Source organism: Theropithecus gelada, chromosome 8 (genome assembly GCF_003255815.1).
Source record: "Theropithecus gelada isolate Dixy chromosome 8, Tgel_1.0, whole genome shotgun sequence".
NCBI lineage: Eukaryota > Metazoa > Chordata > Mammalia > Primates > Cercopithecidae > Theropithecus > Theropithecus gelada.
In genome coordinates this window covers 63730441-63752508 of record NC_037676.1, presented here as the reverse complement: position 1 = coordinate 63752508, position 22068 = coordinate 63730441, and the positions used below count along the sequence as shown (strand labels likewise).

Below are 22068 nucleotides of genomic sequence, written 5' to 3'. Positions count from 1 at the left end.
TCCAGTATGATGGCCACTGGCCACATGTGGCCATCAAGCACCTGAACTGTGGCCACTGGGATTGAGGAAGTAAATTTTTCATTTTCTTTTATTTTAGCAGTAATGTGTGGCTAGCAGCTACCATATTGGACATAACCGATTAGATAGATGTAGGCTTTTTTTTAAGTAGCGATATATTCCACTTTTATGATCTCTTTCTTTCACATAACTTAAATCAGAGATCCCAAATAGTAACCCACTGATTGCAAATAGCTTGCATGTTTTATTTGGCTGGCATAGTTCTATTAAAAACCATTTTAATTGCTTGCCTTATTTGAGAATCTGAGCATGTTTATATAATTATGCAGACTTCTAGTTTCTCTTGAAACGTCATATCTGGCCCACTTCCCTGCACACAGACAAGCAGTGTTCCCCCCTTGGGAAGGGGCTGTCCTTGGACCCCTGTCAGCACTTCACATTTCCTGCTAGGGCCCTGTGGGCATGTGGGTTTCTGTGATTTAAAGTGTCTCGTTACATTTCCTTTGACATAGGATGGCTTACTGTTACTCTGCCTGCTTCAGAGATGGGGAAAGCAAGAGCTGGGCTGGTCAGTTATCAAGCAAGGACACTTGAGTGTTGGTCAATTAGAAGCCCTCGCTGTAGCTCCCTTCCTGTCCTGAGTGATGCTTTTCCCATTCTGTCATGCAGCTTGCTCATTTCCAACATTATGTAAATGCAATTTCTTCCTAGTGAAAGATAATAAGCTTCTTGCGAAGAGGCCTCAAGGATGCAGATTTTTATAAAGAAGTCCTTGACATTTAGATATTCTTAACTTTTGTCCTGCTTTTCTAAACTCATTCTATTGCTTTAATATCTTTTCTCTTTGTAGGGAGGGGAATGGAGTTCATCAATCTCAATTTCAGTCCTTGTGTGAGAAATCAGAGAATTAGATAAATGTTTTAGAATAGGGATTTGTTTAATAAAAACTACTTTTTTAAAGATTCAAATTGGCTTTAGTTCTCCTGTATGTTTTGTAAAAAAAAAAAAAAAAAAAAAAAAAAAAAAAAAAAAGGTAAGGACACATTTGTTTTAAATGGAAATAAATAATACTTGGAGTTGGACTGCCATCACTTCAAACATGAGCAGTTAAACATTTTGGTTTACGAATAAAATGCCTCTAGATGACATATGGTCAGATTTGGAGAGCAAAATAAATGTAAGAGCTATCCAGCCAGACAAATTCTTTGAAATACTGAAACATGATTGCTCCCACACAGAAGGTACACAAAGTATCATACTAATTTTGTGGGCCATTCCACTGTGAATTAATGATGAATGCATTGTTAAATTTAGCTTTAGGACCTCTTTTTGTTTTGGCATTGCAAATGTTGACCAGTAACCTCATTCCCAAATTTTAATACAGAGATGTATTTTTCTGGTTTTTAGATTTTCTTATGATGTGCCATAAGAAAAGCTACGTAAATCAATTAATGGAATCTGGTATTTAATTATTTTACCCATGCTAACACTGTTCTTCCTACAGGAAGGAATAGAATCCGGAGATCCTGGCACTGATGATGGGAGATTTTATTTCCACCTGGGGGATGCCATGCAGAGGGTTGGGAACAAAGAGGTAATGGGTGTGTGAGTTTCTGATTCTCTCTAACAGAGGATGGAGTTGGGAGAATAGTTATTTCTAGGAAAAGGTAGAATTCAAAAAATATTTTGAGTGTGAACTTTTGAAAGCAGTGATGTAAACTATTTAGTTACTTAAACTATCTTTGGAACAACCCAACAACTCCAGCTTAACCCTTTAAAGAATTTTTAGGATTTGGCTTTTATAGTTTCTTTCAAGAAATCAGCTGAGTAATCACAAAAGCAATCTCTAAGTTGGTACATATCTGTGTATGTTTTTGTCTGCATGTATCTGTGTGTGTGTGTCTGTGTGTGTACAGAGAGATAGAAATTGCCTTGGAAAAGTATTTTTTAAATTTTGAAATGAAGAGATGTCACTGAAATAATTTAAATTTTTAGAAATATTTTAACAGTTTGCCTAGATTCATTTTCATTTTATTTTGCAATTTTTAAAATAAGTTCTTTTTAGAATGAGGTCTTTATCAGCTGATTCCTAAGCACACAGATCCTAATGGTTAGTTGTGTAACTTATCCTCTGAAATATTTAATACCAAGTATAAGACAAACATTGTGGTGATAGTAATGATAGGGATTGACACAAAAACTGTAGTAGCTAAACAAGTTCCATGTGTTCTTTGTAATGGTTCTCTTTTTCTGTGTACAGTGTCTACCTCTATAAACATAACATTGTCTCATTAATCATGATGTCATGCACTGTAAATTTCAAAACTCTGTCACAGTCTACCATGATTTACGATTTATGCAGCCCTACTGGATAGCAAAGCCCTCCTTTCCTGTCTTGCTCCATTGCAGGAGTGAGAGCTGGGCTCTCCTTAGAGTCAGTGGATAAAAGGGTAAAGTGAGACACTGAATCTTTGTAACCATTGCATTCCATGTATGTAATAAAGTGACATCTAAGGATAATACAGCTTCAGGTTTCTAAAATTAATAAGAACATGGAATCATCTGGGGAACTGAGGGTTCAGAGAAGTGAAGGGGTTTGTGATAAGCTAATTGTCTGCTAGGAACATGAACCAATTTGGGGGTACTAGAAGTTCAGACAATTGACACTTTTTAATTTATACATTTCTATTTATCTGTACCTTTCCCCCTCTAACCTACCAGTCAACTGAAATAGAGTGAGATATTAGAATTAAAAAGAAAGAAGGGAGAAGAAATTGCTGATTAGTAATCATTTTTGCATCCCATTTTTCTTTTAAACGTAATGGCTCAGAACTCCGTTGAATGAGAGGGACAAGAAAGATTTTGCTACAACATCTAACACTGGATAAATGTTCATGTCTGACTACTGTAAATGTAATTGTCACTAATTAATTTATCTTTGAACATTTCAGAGTCCAGGGCAAAGACAGATAAAAGAAGCCTATGATTTATCTCACATCTTAGATGAAAACAGCCCTTACTTCAAGGGCAAAGAGTTCACTACTACACACTTGTTAAGGGCTTGGGATTTGAACATATGGGACTATTCTACCAGCTTAATTATCATGAATATGCAAAGAACAGCACAGTTCTTGAACTTAAAAAGTTCAGAAGGATTTGTTCTTACAGGAGAACAGAAACAAACCTGTAGAAACTCCATGTTAGTATATTCCCAATATTAGGTGTTGAGCCTGGCTTGGCTGTCATGCTCTGAGTTTGCATATCAGGAAGTAAACACCTTTCACTTTTTATGCCTAGAGCACTGCTCCAACTCTGAAAGAGGATGGATCCGCAAAAAGCAAAGCCACAGCCTCTGTGCTGCAGAGACTGACGAGAAAATGGGTTTTGAGGAAAATTTTTCTAACTGGTCCATTTAGTATGGTCAGGAAGAGGGGGGACAAACCATGAGAGTCTTGCAGCAATTCAGATAGCAGTTCTCGGTATTCCCATAACTTCCAAATCCACATTCTAGCTAGATTTAGTCTCTTTCTCCAAGTCCCCATTCTCACGTCTACTGCCTGCTCAGTGTCCCACATGATGGCACACAGACAACTTACTTGTCTTTCTCTAAATCGTTTTTCCTCCTAGGTTCCTTCTTTCATTCAGTGATATTCCCATCTTCCCAGGATCAAGATTTGAGTGCGCTTGAGCTCCTCCCTCTCCTCCTCACTCCAGTCTAGTCAGGGCCAGCTGTGGAGATCCGGCTTTCTCACGTTTTTGGCATCCCCCTCACCCTCCCTCTTGCTCAGTCAGTGCCAACTCCAGTCTTTGTCACCTGCCTCCTCAGTGATAGCTATAAGAACCTGGATGTTGTTTCTTGCTTTGGTCTCAGTTTCTTTCAAGCCACCCTAAGCTCGAAAAGCCTGCTATGCAAAATAACATAAAGTTCTGTGTGCACGGGATGGCATTTACAATCCTTAGGCAAGTTGCAGCCAGCTCTTCTCACCGGAAGTATGTCTGTTAGGCCCCATTGAACAGGGGGCTCCAGGCAGAACATACCCCGGCTGAGGACACTTAAGACAGCCCATTCCACAGATGTGGCCTGGGCTTTTCTGGGTTCCAGTCGTCTGACATACTTTCTCTGTCTCTCTCTGTCTCTCGTGTGTGTGTGTGTGTGCGCATGCACACATGTGCATAAAAACCATACATAGCAATGATTGGAAGAAAGTAGAGACAACATTGATGTAAAACACATTTAACTTCTTAAATGTGACCCAGGGGCTCTTACTGACCCTGTGTCCCAGGGCCTCCCACTGTCTATTTTAATATTCCTAATTACATATGTAAAATTGCTGATTAGACAGGAAATAGTAGAGAAATTTTCAAAGGATTCTAACTCGATCTTTGATTTTATCACAGTTTTTATTGTAAAGTGGTTTAGATGTTTTTTTCAAAAGCAATCTAGCTGAATTCATTGGGTCCCCTGTGTCACATATGATTAAAGGTGATTTGTAAAAATTTCTGGTATATCACTTTCACAATTTTGTTTCTCCTAAAATTCAAATGACAGGAGAGTGAAAAATTAAAGAGTCCTACTTGATGCAGGATTACTTACTTTGAGTGTCAGAAAAGACCTTATAGATAGTTTAAACATGCTATTGTAAATCAAGTAACTTGCCCAGACATCTAGCATGTTGAGTGCTAATTAAAGGACAAGACTTCCAACTCTTGAACTACAGCTATAATGTTTGCTGTTTTTATTTTTCTACAGTAACTTTTTTTCTCACTATTCTAGCAATACACTTAATCCTTAAAATGAATTGTAATGACTCAAAAATGGACTGTCAGATTTTTGAAAAACTAATCTATTGACCTTAATATTATTGTTCACTTTTGCCCTGAAAAGCATAGGAAATAAAATCCTAAATTTAAATCGGACAAAAATAACCACAATAGTCAAATTAATTTCAAAGATACATGCTATTTTTTTAAAAAATTACATACCAGTTAGTCATTTTAACTTTCTGGTTTTTAAGGAATTCTTGCTACAACTTACATGTATTGTAAGGAAAATATTTAAGAATGATTTGTATATGCATTCTTAATTTCAGATATTAATAAAAAAGACAACTAAATAAGAAAATCATTTTTCATAGTGTTTGCTAAATGATATAAATAGGAGGAGAGTAGAATAAGTTGCCAAGAGCCCCAGATGCTAATTCAAAAGATTTAGCCTTTGTAAACCTCAGTTTCAACATTTGTAAAATGGAGATATTTGAGGTTATTGGAAAAATCGAATGAGATAGCACATTCAAAGAAAGTAGTCAATGTAAAGTGTTACTGAAAATATGAGGTGGTATTGCTATCCCCCTTCATTCTCCTAATGAGGGAAAATTTGAAAATTTAACATTTTTTACATTTAAAGTGTATCTGGTGATTTACAAAGAAGATGTTCAAATTACTATGAAATACTTATTTTTATTTATCAAAAATGCATTTGAATTATCTCTGTAAAAGTAATCATTGGATCAAGTTTGCAATAGTGGAGGGGATAATATTAAGTGTACCATTAGAAAGCCTTCCTTTCCAAAGACAATGGAGCATGCTTGGTGCAGGAACTGGGCAGGGCTCCTTGGAGAGCATATGGTAAGGGCATCATCTGAAGGAGCCATAAAGAGTGTCATACTCCGTAGCCAGCTGTCCCTGAAAAGGCTAGTCTTGGAGGCAAGTAGTATCATGTTGCAGCTAGCTTAAGGCCACATATGTTATCCCTTATGGCAGAAAAAAATATATATTATGAACAAAAATTTCCTCTTTAAAAATCTAAAATGGGCTATCACTATATTTATTGCCCACTCAGAATAATTTTTCCCTTCTGTCTACTTAGTTTAATGGAGGGTTTGCACTCTGATGCCTTGGGGTGACCTTCTTAAATGTGGACGTGGAAAGAACATGTGAAAAGAAGCTGCTCTTTATTTTAGCATTCTGATTCAGTAAATGCAAATATCTTTGAAAATTATTAAAATCATAATCTTTTTCTAAAGGAAACATAAAATAGAAAAGACCCATTGGTATCTTATTTATGCATTCAACAAATAAGTGCTAGACTCCCTGCTGGACACTCTGAGGGAGACCAAAATGTGTAGGGCATGAATCCATTATCCAGAGAGACTGCAGCCTAAGGGGGAAAGGAACATGTACATGTTTATTATACAAATAGGTCATAATCAGAAACCCAATGAAAAAGCAATATTTTCACCAGATTTCAACAGACTTGGGTACCTAGCAGCAAGCTCTTTATTTAAATGTGTCATAGTAATACCTTATTTTTAATGTCTTCAATTTTAAAATTGTTGAAGGAACAGTTTGGAGCACACTCTTTCTGTTCCTTCAGGCATATAAGTGGTATGAGCTTGGGCACAAGAGAGGACACTTTGCATCTGTCTGGCAACGCTCACTCTACAATGTGAATGGACTGAAAGCACAGCCTTGGTGGACCCCAAAAGAAACGGGCTACACGGAGTTAGTAAAGGTGAGTGTAACTTAGACATCATCCTCACCAGATCTTTGTCTATTTCCTACTCAAAATCAGAAAATGTTTATCATAAAAAGGAATGCCAGGGAAGAGATGGATTTTGTTTCTAGTGACACTTGCAAAATATAATGAAAAAAGAATTGTCATCTCATTAAGCAAAAGTTTCATTTAGATGATGAAGGGAATTCGTGCGGAACTTAGCAGTTCTCAACTTTTTTGGCCTTAGGACCCTCTTAAACTCTTAAAAATTATTGACTACCCCAAGGAATGTGGTTTACATCTACCAATAGAATCATTAGACATGAAAGTGAAAGAAAATTGTATATATATTTATGAATTATTTAAAAATAATAACCTCATAACATGTCGGTATAAATAACTTTTTAAAAAATAATTATATTTTCAAAACAGAAAATGTAGTGAGAAGATTGGAATTGTTTTGTATTTTTACAAATCTTTTTAGAGTCTGGATTAATAGACAACAGGAGAATCCTCACATGTACTTCACACATGTACCTATTAGAGCTGTGATGTCCTACCTCATGTAGCTTCTGGAAAACTCTACTGTGTGCCCAGAAAAGAATGAAAAGAGCACATAATATCTTTGTATTATTAAGAAAGTAGTTTTGATCTTGCAGACCCCCTCAAAGGGTCTAGGGAACTCTCAGATTTCCTTGGACCACACTTTGAGACCCACTGGCCCTGTGGCTATGGAGAGAAAACGCAGTTATAAATATTTTTAGAAAATGCTGTGGCAGAAAATGTTGTGGCATTTGGAGAAACTAAGTGATTCTAAATAGCTATAAAAATAACTGGAAGGTTTTATATTAGTAGGTTAAACCTGAACTTTAACACTCTCTACTTGGTGTCTTTGGTAGGGGCTGGTCAGAAGTTTACTTTTGCTTTGGTAAGCCCCTTCCTCTTAGACACAGTCATACAATGGTACTCATGGTTAATTAACTCATAGTTTCAATCATGTTGTTTTTTACTCAGAATGTAAAAACTTCATGTATCTTACAGGTTAGATGGCTTCAGGGTTTTGACCTCGGACTCTAATTGCTATTTGCACATGGTTTATTTAAGAAAATATATTCTGATGTTCAAACAATCGAATTTACACGTGCAAGAAGCAGGGATGAAGAGCAAGAGTGACAAAATATTGATAATGTTAGAATCTGGGTGATGAATATATGGAGGTTTGCCATACTGTTCTTTCTTCCTTTAGGTATATGTTTAAATTTTTCATACTTTTTTTCTTTAAGTAACATCTAAAATAAACTGTATCTCTAAGACTTATAAGACTTCATTGATTAATTTGGTCTACTTGGGGAAAAGAGGTTTTCATGTACTTAGATTATGTCTTACTTGACTGTGTTTATTCTGTATGTCATTATAAAAGCATACTTTATAATCCTCATAATCCAGTTGTAAAGTAGGCTGTCATTGGTTAGCCTTTGAATATTTTATAGCTCAGGGAACCATGGTATGGTGACAATTAATACAGGTTGATTTTTTAAAGTTCCATATCCAGATTAGAAATACCACAGGAACAATACCTTCCTTGATAGGCTGGCTACATTTAGCACTGTTGGGGTTTTTTTTTGTTTTGTTTTGTTTTGTTTTGTTTTGTTTTGTTTTGTTTTTGTTAAATTTCACCCTCCCTCAGATTGGATCCCATCGAACTCTTCTGATTCTGCTTTACTGTCTTTTTTTCATGGTCTCTTTGTGTGTTCATTTCTCTACTGTACCTTTTGGGATCCTTTCAAGTTCAAGACATGGAAATGCAATTCAAACCTGGGTTAAACAGCAAGAAGTGTTATTGATTGACAACAGCTGGAAGCCTAGCAGTAGGACAGACTCCGGGGCAGTATAATCAAAGGAAGATGTTCTTGACTCTGCACTTCCTCCTTGGTCAGCTTTGTACTTGTGCTGGCTGATTGCAGGATGGCTGCCAGCAGCCACTGGAAGAGAGGGGGAAAGAGTGACGTGGCTGAGCTACCACCCCAGCCCTAACTGGCCTTCTGGAAACCTCCTGGCAGGCCCTCTTCTATTGGTAGGAACCATGTCTCATGGGCACTCACAGTTACAAGTGAGTCTGAAACACCAGGTAGCTGGCAACAGGCTGAGGGAGCTGGCTTCCAGGAGGAGAAAGGGTGTACCTCTCTATCTTCTAACGAACAGTAATCTTTCCTTTCAGTCTCACTGAGCCAATTTAAGTCAGATTTCCACTCTTGATGAATTACTGGCAGGGGGCTATGAGATTATTCTCCAACCAACAGATCAACCCCTAGAGCTAGTAAAGTGTTAGTTTCCTCTAAATCAAATAAATGGTTTGTCTGGAAGAAGGTGGATGCTCAAAGTCAGGGTTTTGTTAAGAAGAAAGAAGCATGATTGATGGTGTGAAGTCAGTCTACTATGGGCTGACATGGACCCAAACATTGTTCTTTGCTCTCTTTTCTCTTTTTCTTGCCTTTCATTTTCTAAGAAACCTTCTCCACTGGGGCTTAACTGCTGTGAAAATTCTACTAAAGCTGTGTTCCCCAAATGTACTTCTCATTCTTTCTATCCTATGTTCAGCTCTATTAAAACATTAACATTCGGTGTGAACATTAACTCGCCACGTAACCCCTTGGTTAATATCCTTTTCCAGCTTTCCAGTTTTGGTCAGTGTCTTAGTCCATTTAGGCTGCTGTAACAAAATGCCATAAACTTGGTGGCTTATAAACAATAGAAATTTACTTTGAGGAAGTCTAAGATCAAAGTGTTAGCAGATTCAGTGTCTGGTGAAGGCCTGCTTCCTGGTTTGTAGATGGTGCTTTCTTGCTGTGTCTTCACGTGATAGAAAAGAGAAGGCAGCTCTCTGAAGCTTTTTTTTATAAGGACAATAATCTTACTCACCTAAAATACCTCCCGAAGGCCCCACTTCCTAACACTATCACATTAGTGGTTAGATTTCAACATATGAATTTGGGGGACACAAACATTCAGACCACAGCAATCAGTGATTCAGCTTTAGTCTGCCTTTATCTCTTACCACTGCTCTTTACCATCCTCATTCCAGCCAAAATTCTTCCAACAGACCTTCCCATATGGTAACCCTCTTTCCTGGAGGACTCCTGCTTTACGTCTTTCTGTTTTCCTTCTCTCCTATGTCCTTCACAGCCAATTCCTTTTTATCCTTCAGATGTTAGAGAAATTGTCACTTCTTCTAGGAATATCAGTCCTTTGCATAAAACCAAAAGCACTTTATACTTTCTTTTTAAATAACACACTATATTCTAAAGTCTCTTAGTTCTCTGAGATTGTATCTTCTAAGATGACAGGGACCATGTCTCTCATACATGATGGGTTCTCAAAAATTAGGTTCATTGTATGACCTTCTATAAACTTCCTTTTCTCTAGTTTTTTTATAGACATGTTAGAAGTCCCAGGGATATAAAAATCTTACTACTAAGTATTTCTTACATATAAGAAGTTGCAACAATTGGTATCCTTGTTTTGTCCTGAATGTGAGGAAAATTCTCCCTTACTGCACTGCACCAGGAGAGGAAGGCCTAGAAAGAAAGAAAATTATCTCTGTTATTTTAGGAGCAAGGTAAAAAGGTATTTGTTTTCTTATAATTGTTACTGCTTCAGAGGGAAGGATATTTAGAAGGTTCTCAGTTCCTGATGAAACCTCAAGCATTTAATTGCTTATAAAAGCATTGTGTAATGAGGCAGAACATCAGAATGGCAGAGGGAATGGCTTCATAAATCTACCACTCCACAAAATCACTGATAAAAATTGTTAAAATCCACTTCTTTAGAACTCTGTACATTAGCAAAGACATATAACAATTAAAGGAATATTTCTTGAAGGAAAACCTGCTGAACCCCAATAAGAATAGCAGAGTTTGTGGGATAGTAACTTTAACTACTCCCAACCATTCTTCCCCAGTTCCAGAGTAGGCTTGAAAACTGGCAATCTCACAACACTGGAGCAGTGAAAACCACAGCTTTCCAGGTACTAGTGGGGCCACATCACGTTTTTAGTACCTCACAAATTTCCATACCCAGAGAATTGTCACTATTTTAAACCTCTCCCTTGCTACCTGGAAAGCTGCATTCTCAGGACATTGTTGTTATTTGTCCTCATTTGTAAGAAAAGCTCTATCCCAAGCCTATTAGTCAAAACAGTTATTGGCAGGGTTTTTTTTGTTTGTTTGTTTGTTCGTTTTTTTGTTTTTTTTTTTTTAACATTACAAGTGCCCACAGCAACTACAGGTAAGGCTACAGGCAATAGAGATTTTACAAAATTAATCCAGAAAGTCAGTAAACAAACAAATAGCAACAATGATAACAAAAAAGAACAACAACAAATTTTATGAGAGGGACCAAACTGATTTCCAGGATTGCCACATTATGTTATCTAAAAACTGTCCAGTTTCACCAAAAATTATATGACACACAAAGAAATAGGAAAGTATATAAATGCACAGAAAAGCATGCAATCAATAGACACTGCCCATGAGGGGCCCTGATGCTGAACTTACTAAACAAAGGCTTCAAATCAGCTATTGCCAGTATATTTTAATAACTAAAGAGAACTATGTCTAAAGACTTAAAAGAAATTATTAGAATGATATCTCACCAAATAGAGAATTCCAATGAAGAGACAGAGATTATAAAAAAAGAACCAAACAGATAATCTGGAGTCATAAAGTACAATATCTTAAGTTAAAAAACTCACTGGAGGGGCTCAACACCAGATTTAAGCTGACAAAAGAAATAATCAACAAATTTGGAAATAGGTTCTTTAAGATTATCCATGCTGAGGAACAGAAGAAAAAGAGAATGAAGAAAACAACCTATGGAGCACCATCAAGTGTACCAGCATATGCATAATTGAATCCTCTGAAGGAGAAGAAAGAGAGGTGGCAGAAGGACTATTTGAAAAAAATAATGGCCAGAAATCTCCCAGATTAGATAAAAAAGCATCAATCTACACATCTGAGAAGCCCAATGAATTATAAGGAAGATAAACTCAGAAACACACCTAGACACATCACAATCAAATTGTCAAAATCCAAAGACAAAATGAGATCCTTTTAAAAATTTATTTTCACTTTTATTTTATTTTTTAAAATTCTAATCTCAAATTTACAATCATATAAAATGAGATTCTTGAAAGCACACAGAGAAAGAGGACTTATTGCATAAAAGAAACTTTCCTTTTAAGATGAACAGCCGACTTGTCATCAGAAACCACAGAGGAGAGAAGGCAATGAATGACATTCAAATACTGAAAGGAAAAGACTGCCAACCAAGAATTCTACATCTAGCAAAATTAAGACATTTCCAGATATATGAAAACTGGGAGAATTTAATACTAGACAATATCTTTTGCTCTACAGTAAATATTAAAGGCAATTCTTCAGATTGACATAAAAAGATATCAGATGGTAATACAAATCCACATGAAGAAAAAAAAAAAAGCATCACTAAAGATAACTACATGGGTAAACATAAAAGAGATAATATACATATTTTTATTAGTTTTTTCTTCTATCTTATTTCAAAACCAATACATAAAGCAATAAATGTAATCTGTATGTTTATAGACTTATAGAAAGATGTAATTTGTATAATAGTGCAAAGGAGGAAGGGGAAAAGATTTACGTTGGAGCAAAATTTCTATATGCCCTTGAAATTATGTTAGCATTAAACTGAAATAGATTGTTTTAATTAAAGGTATTAATTCTAGTGCCCAAGGCAACCACTAAGAAAATAACTCAGAAAAGTAGGGTAAAATTAACAACAAGGTAATTAAATGGCACACTAGTAATATCTATCTGTTGTAAAGGAAGACGGTAATGGAGGAACAGAGGAACAACAACAATAACAAAAAGGAAACGACATTAAAAATGAATAATAAGATGGCACACTTTATCAGCAATTACATTAAATGTAAGGAGATTAAATATTCCAATCAAAAAGTACAGATTAACAAAATAGATTTTCAAAAAGTGATCCAATTCAGGTGCACATGAAACATTAACCAGGATAGACTATATGCTAGGCCATAAAACAAGCCCCAACAAATTTAAAAGCACTGAAATCATACAAAAAGCATGTTCACTGATCACAAAGGGATGAAATTAGGAATCATCAGCTAAAAGCTCTCTTTGTCCTCAAAATCTGTTTGCTTGCCAGTACCCCACTACTGCCCTCAAAGTTACTGACTTCTGCTTATATATCTTGTCTCCTTCTCCTTTTTGATATCAAACATTTTATTAAAATTCTTGTTTCCTTGGGCTTTTCTTTCAGCCCTGCCTGTCTTAAACTCTGCTTTAAGAAGAGAAGCAAGATCAGAGTGTGAATCATAGGGTTCTCAGTGCATGGAATCTCAGTGTGTGTGGCATCTCATGGTTACAACTCCATGCTGTGTGACTGTACTTTGAGAACTATCTTTATTTGCAGGAAAGTTAATTTATGACTTAAAAAAAGTAATGTCAAGATGACCACTTGACAATAATGACTATGACATTCAGAGAGCTGGCTGTGTGCAGAAACCCAGAGTTCATTGACCATTTAATTGACAGACCCTGGAACATCAAGATATTCTTCTATTGTAATTTTCAAATTACAAAATTGAATATTATGGGTCATGAAACATCACCCAAGTATTGACATCTTAAAGTGGAAACCCTCTAGATCTGGTAGCTGCAACGTCTGGCCAAAATACTTTTAGAATAATTACCCAGATTCTGGCCCTTGAGTGACTTAACTACCATGAATAGGGCATTTCCCTTTTTTCTTTTCTTTTTTTTTTTAGACAGAGTCTTGCTCTGTTACCCAGGCTGGAGTGCACTGGTATGATCTCGGCTCACTGCAAGCTCTGCCTCGCAGGTTCACGCCATTCTTCTGCCTCAGTCTCCCGAGTAGCTGGGACTACAGGCGCCCACCACCACCCCTGGCTAATTTTTTTGTGTTTTCAGTAGAGACAGAGTTTCACCTTGTTAACCAGGATGGTCTCAGAGTTTCACCTTGTTAACCAGGATGGTCTCGATCTCCTGACCTCATAATCCGCTCGCCTTGGCCTCCCAAAGTGCTGGGATTACAGGCGTGAGGCACTGCACCCAGCCTCACATTTCCCTTTCTTAATTTTTTTAGTTCTCATTTTTAAAATTATAAAGATGGAGTTTCACCATGATGCCCAGGCTGGTTTAGAACTCCTGAGCTCAAGCGATGCACCCACCTCCACCTCCCAAAGTGCTGGGATTATAGGCATGAGCCACTGCGCCTGGCCTGATAGCACATTTTCATTCAACTTCTTACTGTATATTACAGTGAGAGGTAGAGTGCAGTTTTCATGAAGGCAGGGGACAGTGTTCAGTAAATTGCATGATGTGTGTTTTCCCCTTTGGTTGAATTGTCATGGTTCTCCCTTGTATTACTCCGTTCTTGCATTTCTGTAAAGAAATACCTGAGACTGGGTAGTTTATAAAGAAAAAAGGTTTAATTGGCTCACAGTTCTGCAGGCTATATAGGAGGCATGGTGGCATCTGCTTTTGGGGAGGCCACAGGAAGCTTTCAATCACAGGATGCTTACATGGCAGGAGCAGGAGCAAGAGAGCTGGGGCAGGTGAGGGGTTACACACATGTAAACGAACAGATCTCACAAGAACTCATTCACTATCACGAGGATGGTACCAAGAATGATGGTGCTGAACCGTTCATGAGAAGTCGCCCCCATGGTCCAATCTTCTCCCACCAGGCCCCACCTCTAACTTTGAGGATTACAATTGAACATGAGATTATGAGATTTGGATGGGGACACACATCCAAACAATATCACTCCTCATTGTGTAAATATAATTTGGCAGCTCTAGCACTAGGAGTATGGAGAGGCTATTCAACTCAAGGAAAAAATTAGCGAAAAATATTCCAGTAGCTTTCTCTTTTCAGCTTTTCTTTAAAATTGAGTAGGTTGTTGCCCAAATCACAACTATCAAAGCGCCAAGTGCCTTGGGCTTATTTAACATAGAAATTGAAACAAAAATGGATTAAAGTCTTTGCTAGGGTAAAAATAGAAAAGATCGCCTATCGTTAGAGAAAAGCCTTTAAAGCTTAAGAGTTTTGCTCTTTCCTTTTCGGGATTAACTATTTGATCCACACTAATTTAGAAGTCAACACACATTCATAGAAAACACTATAGTAACATTGAAAGTAAACAACCAATAGCAACTGAAAACTGTTACAGTAGGTAGCTCGTCAGGCATGACCAGCGCAAGAGAGGGACGGACACACACACACACACACACACACACACACACACACCCCAGAAGTGTTAGGTGACTGTCACATGATGGTCAGGTGGTTGTTAACTTTTCTCTAAAGTAATAATTGGTCACAGCTGGCACCAGGGAACGGCAGTCTCCTAATAGATAGAAAACATCTGAAACTGATCAGCAGCTTCCCAGTAAGCTCCCAGGAGTGGGGAGAAGTAACGCAAGATCCTGGAAGTATAACCCCAAGCCGAGAGGTCAAGCAGGGCATTTGGTCTCTCAGCCTGCTTGGCCCTCATCCAGGTGTACTTTCCTTCCTTCCTTTCCTTGCTGCTCTAAAGCTTTTTAGCAAACTTTCACTCCTGCTTTAAAACTTGCCTCAGTCTCTCCTGCTTTATGCCCCTCAGTCGAATTCTTTCTTCTGAGGAGACAAGAATTGAGGTTGCTGCAGACCCGTACAGAAAACTACCACTGATAACAAAAACTGTAATTTTAAATATATATATTTTGAGATGGAGTCTCACTGTATCGCCCAGTCTGGGGTGCAGTGGCATGATCTCGGTTCAAAGCAACCTCCGCCCTCCGGGTTCAAGCGATTCTCATGCCTCAACCTCCCAAGTGGCTGGGATTACAGTCGCCTGCCACCACGCCTGGCTAATTTTTGTATTTTAGTAGAGACGGGGTTTCACCATGTTGGCCAAGCTGGTCTCAAACTTCTGACCTCAGATGATCCATCTACCTTGGCCTCCTAAAGTGCTGGAATTACAGGCATGAGCCACCACACCTGGCCGATAATGTATCTTTTGTATTTGTTTCTCCTGCTACCTAATTCTGCATTCATCACTGAGAAAAAGGAAAGCTCCTGCATTCTTTTCCCAGTTTTTCAGAACAGCTGCTTGGATATAAACATATCCAAACAGCATCACAAATAAGTTTTGTGATCTAAAACAGCATCACAGATAAGTTTGCCTTTATTCATATTGTAGTTTTATTACATTTGGAAGAGTGCCCAGTAATACTTTGCCAGTGATGTGACATAGTGCATTGGAATGACTGATTAGAATAGCACTCTGTCACTTTCCTTCAGACTGTGGCTTTTATTAATTAAGAAATCCATTGTGTATGAATGACTTCACCTAGACAAAAATAAGACTTACACGGCACTAAATTAGTGGTTCAACATTTCTTTCTTTGTAATTAATATTTGAATGTTTTCACTGGACTGCTTTTGAAATGAAATAGTTTGAGAAAGAAGCAAAAATGTCAGATTTATAGTAGAATTAAGCTGTAAATTAAGAGGATTAATAATTTATATAATTTACTTTCATGTAAAAGTAAATATAATATGAAGAAGTACTGAAAGCAATTTCTTAAGATTAACGTAATAGCTTAGTCTTATCTTTCTAAATCAAACTTTAAACTGTTTGGGTTCCGATGACAGTTTCACTGAAGATGTCAACAAAACAACAGTTGGAGTGTGGAGTTTGATAATTGCATGATTTAAAGGTGAACTTTTTAAAAGGGCTCCATAATTAGAAACAGATTTGTTTTGCTGTCAGCTCTGACGCTTTGGGCAAGTCCTTTTACCCATCTGAGCCTGTTTGTTTGTTTGTTTTTAATCTCTAAATTTAAAATAATTATCTCAGCTCCTCTTCTCCCATGAGGTTTTAGTAAGGCTCAAAACACAAAACAAGATGAAGCCTTCCATCATGGATGTTCCTCTATGCTGTTTGTATGCGAGCCCTTAGTAAGAGTCCACACGGCCAAGACTATAGGGTGGCCTATGATGCCAATTATGGCAGCAGAGCAAAGGAACACAGTGTTTCATATTCTTTGAGTTATTTCATACAAAGAGGCGCTTTTTTTTCTGAAATCAAAATCAGTGAGTTTTTATTATTTGTCAATGTGGGAGAAAAAAAAAAAAGACCTACAAATTGGCTTTCTCTCTGACCCTCTTTGGGAACTCACAGCACAGCATTTGATATTTCAGAATAATTGCAAACTATACCTCTAGGTTGGTACTCCATTTGGGGTTCTAAAATGTTTAATTCAGTAGGTTATGATTTGTCTCAATATGCTACACAGATAGATGTCTTAAATATGCATATGCACTTTGGGAGGCTGAGGCAGGAGGATCACTTGAAGAAGTTAGAACCAGCCTGGGCAACATAGCAAGACCCTGTTGCTACAAAATAATAATAATAATAATAATAATCATAATAAATTAGCCAGACATGGTGGTGTGCACCTGTAGTCCCGACTACTTGGGATGCTGAGGTGGGAGGATCGCTTGAGCCCAGAGGTTAGAAGCTGGAGTGAGTTATGATTGTACCACTGCACTCCAGCCTGGATAACAGATCAAGACCTGTCTCTCAGAAAAAAATGGGCATATGCACATACACATTATAAGCAATTTGTTTATCTCTTTGTCAAGTAATTTGTTGCTTATGTACCCAGAAAGTTTCAGCTGCCTGAGATGAGTGACTGTGGGGCTGCTACTCTAGCATCACTCACTCAGGAGGTCCCTCAGTGCACTGTTCGCAGCCGGTAGGTGGGACATGAAGTCAGCTCCCCATTTTCCCTTTACCTTCTCTGACTGATAGGGCAGACTGGCTTCCCTGCCTGTCTGAGCTAATGTATGAGGAATATGGGTCTCCTCTGCCATCTGAGTCCTTGAAGCCATCAGGCTGGTTGTTTGTCCTGGCAACCTGGATTATCTTTTCTCCTTCCTCTCAGGAGAAGCAATCCTTTTTCTCTCACTCACTAGAACGAGCAAAAGTCAGTTCTCCAAGACTCTCCTGTTGCCCCAGTGCTAGCTAGGGGCCTCATGTTATCCTTTTCCTTCAGCAAGGATGATGAGAGACTGAATTCACAGTCAGTAGCCAGACTATATGTAAAAATAGAATTTTGACCTGCAACCTGCAGTAACCTGCCCAGGAAACCAATCCCTTATCTATGATAAACAGCCCAGGAAACCAGCATGCTGTAAGTCAGACTTGCAGGAAGCCAGACTTCTGTATCTAGTAACCATCCAGGGAGCTACGCAATCAATTCTGTAACAATCAGAATAGCCCCAAATAGCCAGGATTTGATTAATAACTAATAGCTTCCCTGAATTTTGTCCATGGTTCCAACTTAAGACCAGAGAGCCAAATATGCACCCTCCTCCAATCACACAGGATGTCCTGCTTCTAGTTAGCCACCTCTAGCTTCCTTATGCCAACAACCCCCACTCAGAGCATGCCTGAAGCTTTCTCTTCCTATTATAAAGCTTTCCTACTCCTCTTCCTGCCTTTAGAGTGTCTGCCAAAACACAAGTGATAGTGCCTGACCCCCTTGCTGTAGCAAGCTTAGAATAAATAGCCTTTGCATTTCTCACTTAATTGGCTTTTATTTCCACAATAAGAAATGTCACCTATTGACTGGGTGCGGTGGCTCACGCCTGTAATCACAGCACTTTGGGAGGCCAAGGCAGGCAGATCATGAGGTCAGGAGATTGAGACCATCCTGGCTAACATGGTGAAACCCTGTCTCTATTAAAAATAGAAAAAATTAGCCATGCATGGTGGCACGCACCTGTAATCCCAGCTACTCGGGAGGCTAAGGCAGGAAAATCGCTTGAACCTGGGAGGCAGAGGTTGCAGTGAGCCAAGATCATGCCACTACACTGCAGCTTGGGCGACAGAGTGAGATTGTGTCTTTAAAAAAAAAAAAAAAAAAAGTCACCTTTTTTATTTTATCTGTATATTCAAACTTGAAAAACAAGGCGATCTAATCAAAATGCATTAGGACCCTTTAAAGCTACCAGTTTCCTTAGAGGTGTTGTTAGAAGTATTTCAAAGAGAATTTGCTGCAATAGCATTACAGTTCAATGGTGTTTGATTTAACAACCTCATCTCAGCACCCAGGAGGATCCCCCCATCCTAGAATGTTGTTTCTAAGACAGATTACACTGCTACTCGTCTTACCACGTTTAGAGTATAGGCATATTTTGGCAAAAATTTAAGGAAGCCGATTTTATCTCTTAAAAATAAGATACATAATTCCTCAAATAATAACTAATGACAAACATATTCTTAAGCAATTAGATAAAATTTAGTATACATTATACTGATGTACCAATGTTATCAATTCATTCTAACTCCAATTTAATACACAGAGTTTGCCAAGAATAGCCCTTCACAGCATCCCTTTGCTCAACTTAGAGTCAGAAACTTTCAAGGAATGTATACAACTCTGGGACTTTTCTCAATTTCCAATATCTGTTTTCTCAATGCCTCTTTTTCTTAACAGCTAGTCATGAACAGTTACTTACCTAATCTTGCTTATGTTACACTGAACCCTAAGAGTTGTTGTTTTGTTCACATGTTAAAACAGCTCTTCCTGCATTTCTTCATAACTGTTTTATTTTGCTCCCGTGAATTTACCTTTTCCCATGTTGATGTGAATATATTCTTGATCCCCTTCCATTTGCTGTTTGCTTTTGTAGCTAGAGCATTTTCAAACTTCAATCTACATAAGTGTTATGGGCTGAACTGTTGCTCCCCACAATTCCTACTCTGAAATTCTACTCCCCACGACCTCAGAATGTGATTGTATTAACAGACTGTGTTTGGGCCTTTAAAGAGATAGTGAAGTTAAAAAGAGGTCATTAGAGTGAACTCTAGTCCAATTTGATTGGTGTCCTTATAAGAAGAGGAACTTTGGAAACAAAGAGAGACACCCAGGATGCATGCCCACCAAGGAAACACCACATGAGGACAGTGAGAAGTTGGCCCTCTGTAAGCCCAGGAGAGAGGCCTTGAAAGAAACTAAACTTGCTCTACTTCATCTTGAACTTCTAGCCTCCAGCACTGTGAGAACAGAAATTTCTGTTGTTTAAACCACCCGGTGGTACTTTGTTATGGCTGCCCTTGCAAATTACGATTAGTGACTTTCCTTCGTGAATCCCCTTACTGTACTAACTGGTTCAGCAAAAACATTTCTCGGAATGGTCCTATTTTCCCACATAGAATAAAATATTTAAAGTTCAGACCAATTATGATTGATTAGAACAAAATTAAAATGGTTTAGGTCAAGCTTCAAGTATCACTTGTATCATCATCTGAGCATGTCATGGGATCGAGGATATACTAACCAAGTGATGCAAGGAAAGTGTATAGGCCAAGAGGCAAAAGAAATCAGGTCAACAAGAACTCAATATATGGATTAGCAGAGTTTGATTCAAAATGTAAAGTATACTGATAATATTTTTTCTACTTTCTACTGCTTATCTCTAGCATGTGGAATATCATTACTTTGAGTTTGATGATTTCTTAAAAATGTATTTGAAAGACTAGTAAAGGGTTTTGCCAGCCAATAGAATTTTCTTTCTAAGCATCACTAAATGATTGGATTACATATTACAAGATTTGACTAGTCTAGGAGAAAAGGAGGTAAACAATAAAAAACAGTCAACTATTAGAGATATATAGAAAATATGAGTAGACTGGGTGCGGTGGCTCATGCCTGTAATCCCAGCACTTTGGGAGGCCAAGGCGGGTGGATCACCTGAGGTTGGGAGTTCAAGACCAGCCTGATCAACATGGAGAAACGCTATATCTATTAAAAATACAAAATTATCAGGGCATGGTGGGGCATGCCTGTAATCCCAGCTACTCGGGAGGCTGAGGCAGGAGAATTGCTTGAACCCAGGAGGCAGAGGTTGTGGTGAGCCGAGATTGAGCCATTGCACTCTAGCCTGGGCAACAAGAGCAAAAATCCGTCTCAAAAATAAAATAAAATGAAATAAAAGAGTCAAGAAAGATTAAACAAACTGAGCACATGCATTTAATAGTGCCCCCCCCACCTGAAACTTCACTTAAATGACAATACAAGAATAAAATAGTACAAATGGTATTTTTTAAAGGGAGACAATAGCAGGTGAACAGTGTCAGCATGTAATTTTGATAGTGGAAAACAGAAGTAGATGATTTGGCGGATCCAAGACAGCAGAAACTATAGTAATTACAGAGAAGCTTCCAAAGAAGAAATTCAAGGCAACTGGTACTACAGCAACTCAAGAAACTGCATGGCCTCAAAGAATAGACTTATCTACGCTGACATTTTAGGGTCCCCAATTAAAAAACAAACTGGCTTAACAATGCACCCAACATGGAGGCCTGTCAGACACAGGCCCTGCCCTTTCACAAGATGTCCAGTTGTTGTCTCAATTTTGTAGGACTGACAGCCAAGGATCACCAAACATTAAGGAGATTTTTAACATTAAAGATGAACAAAACAAAAAGAATGATGTAGCTTGGGGGAAATCGAGAAAATATAGGGAACAAAAGGAAAACAAATAATCCCTCTAATATACTCAGAACAATAAGAGAAGATGTGTATCTGTAAAACAAGTATGGGATACTATAAAAAGGAACAACTGAGAAAGGGCTCTCAGAAATTAAAAAGTGTGATTTGCAGAAATAGGAATTTAAAGCAGTATTAGAAGCTAAGTTAAGGAAATCTCCCAGAAGGAAAAACAAAAAGGAAAAGATGGAAGATAGAAAACATAGGATGATTCGAGGCTCAATTTAACATAGCTAACATTCAGATAAAAAGAGTTCCAGAGAGAATAGGCAAAAAAAAAAAAAAAAAAAAAAAAAAATGGAGAGAGAGAAGAAATGAATAATATTATTAGAAGATAGTTCAGAATAGAAAAAATATGAGTTTCCAGGTTGAAGGGTGCCTCTAAGTACCCTGCCTTTACATTAAGGCATATTGCCATGAAATTTCAAGAAACAGGAAAGAAAGAGAAGATCTTCAATCCTCATCATCATCATAGCTTGCACTATACATATAGTGCAAGCACTTTTCACTCATTTAATTCTCTCAGGGACTCTTGGGAAAAGCTTTATAAACTAAGGCACAGAGATAAGTAATTTGCCCCAAATCACACAGCAAATAAGTGGCAGAGTCAGATCTCCAAACATGCAGTCTGGCTCCAAATTTTATACCCCTAAACACTTTACTATCCTGACTCTTATAAAGCTAGAGAAGGAAGGATAGGAGGGGGGAGAATCTAAAAGGCATCAGGTTTCCCAAGAGCAACACTAAAAGTTATCATGTAATGGACGAATCCTTTCAAAATTATAAAAAGACATTCATCTTGGCAATAATTTTGTGGATATGGCATGGAAAACACAGGCAACAAAAGCAAAAATAAACAAGTGAGACTACAGCAAACTAAAAGGCTTCTGCACAACAAAAGAAACAACAAAATGAAAAGCA

General features: G+C 37.8%; 1 protein-coding gene across 2 annotated transcripts in view; it reads left to right on the top strand.

Annotated features, from left to right (window-relative positions):
• Positions 1 to 22068, top strand: part of ASPH (aspartate beta-hydroxylase) — a 222139-nt gene that overhangs the window by 168153 nt on the left and 31918 nt on the right. For both annotated transcript variants that reach the window (XM_025393195.1, XM_025393196.1), the window contains exons 20-21: positions 1523 to 1612; positions 6392 to 6529. In XM_025393195.1, the coding sequence (XP_025248980.1) occupies positions 1523 to 1612; positions 6392 to 6529 (228 nt within the window). The remainder of the gene's footprint in view (positions 1 to 1522; positions 1613 to 6391; positions 6530 to 22068) is intronic.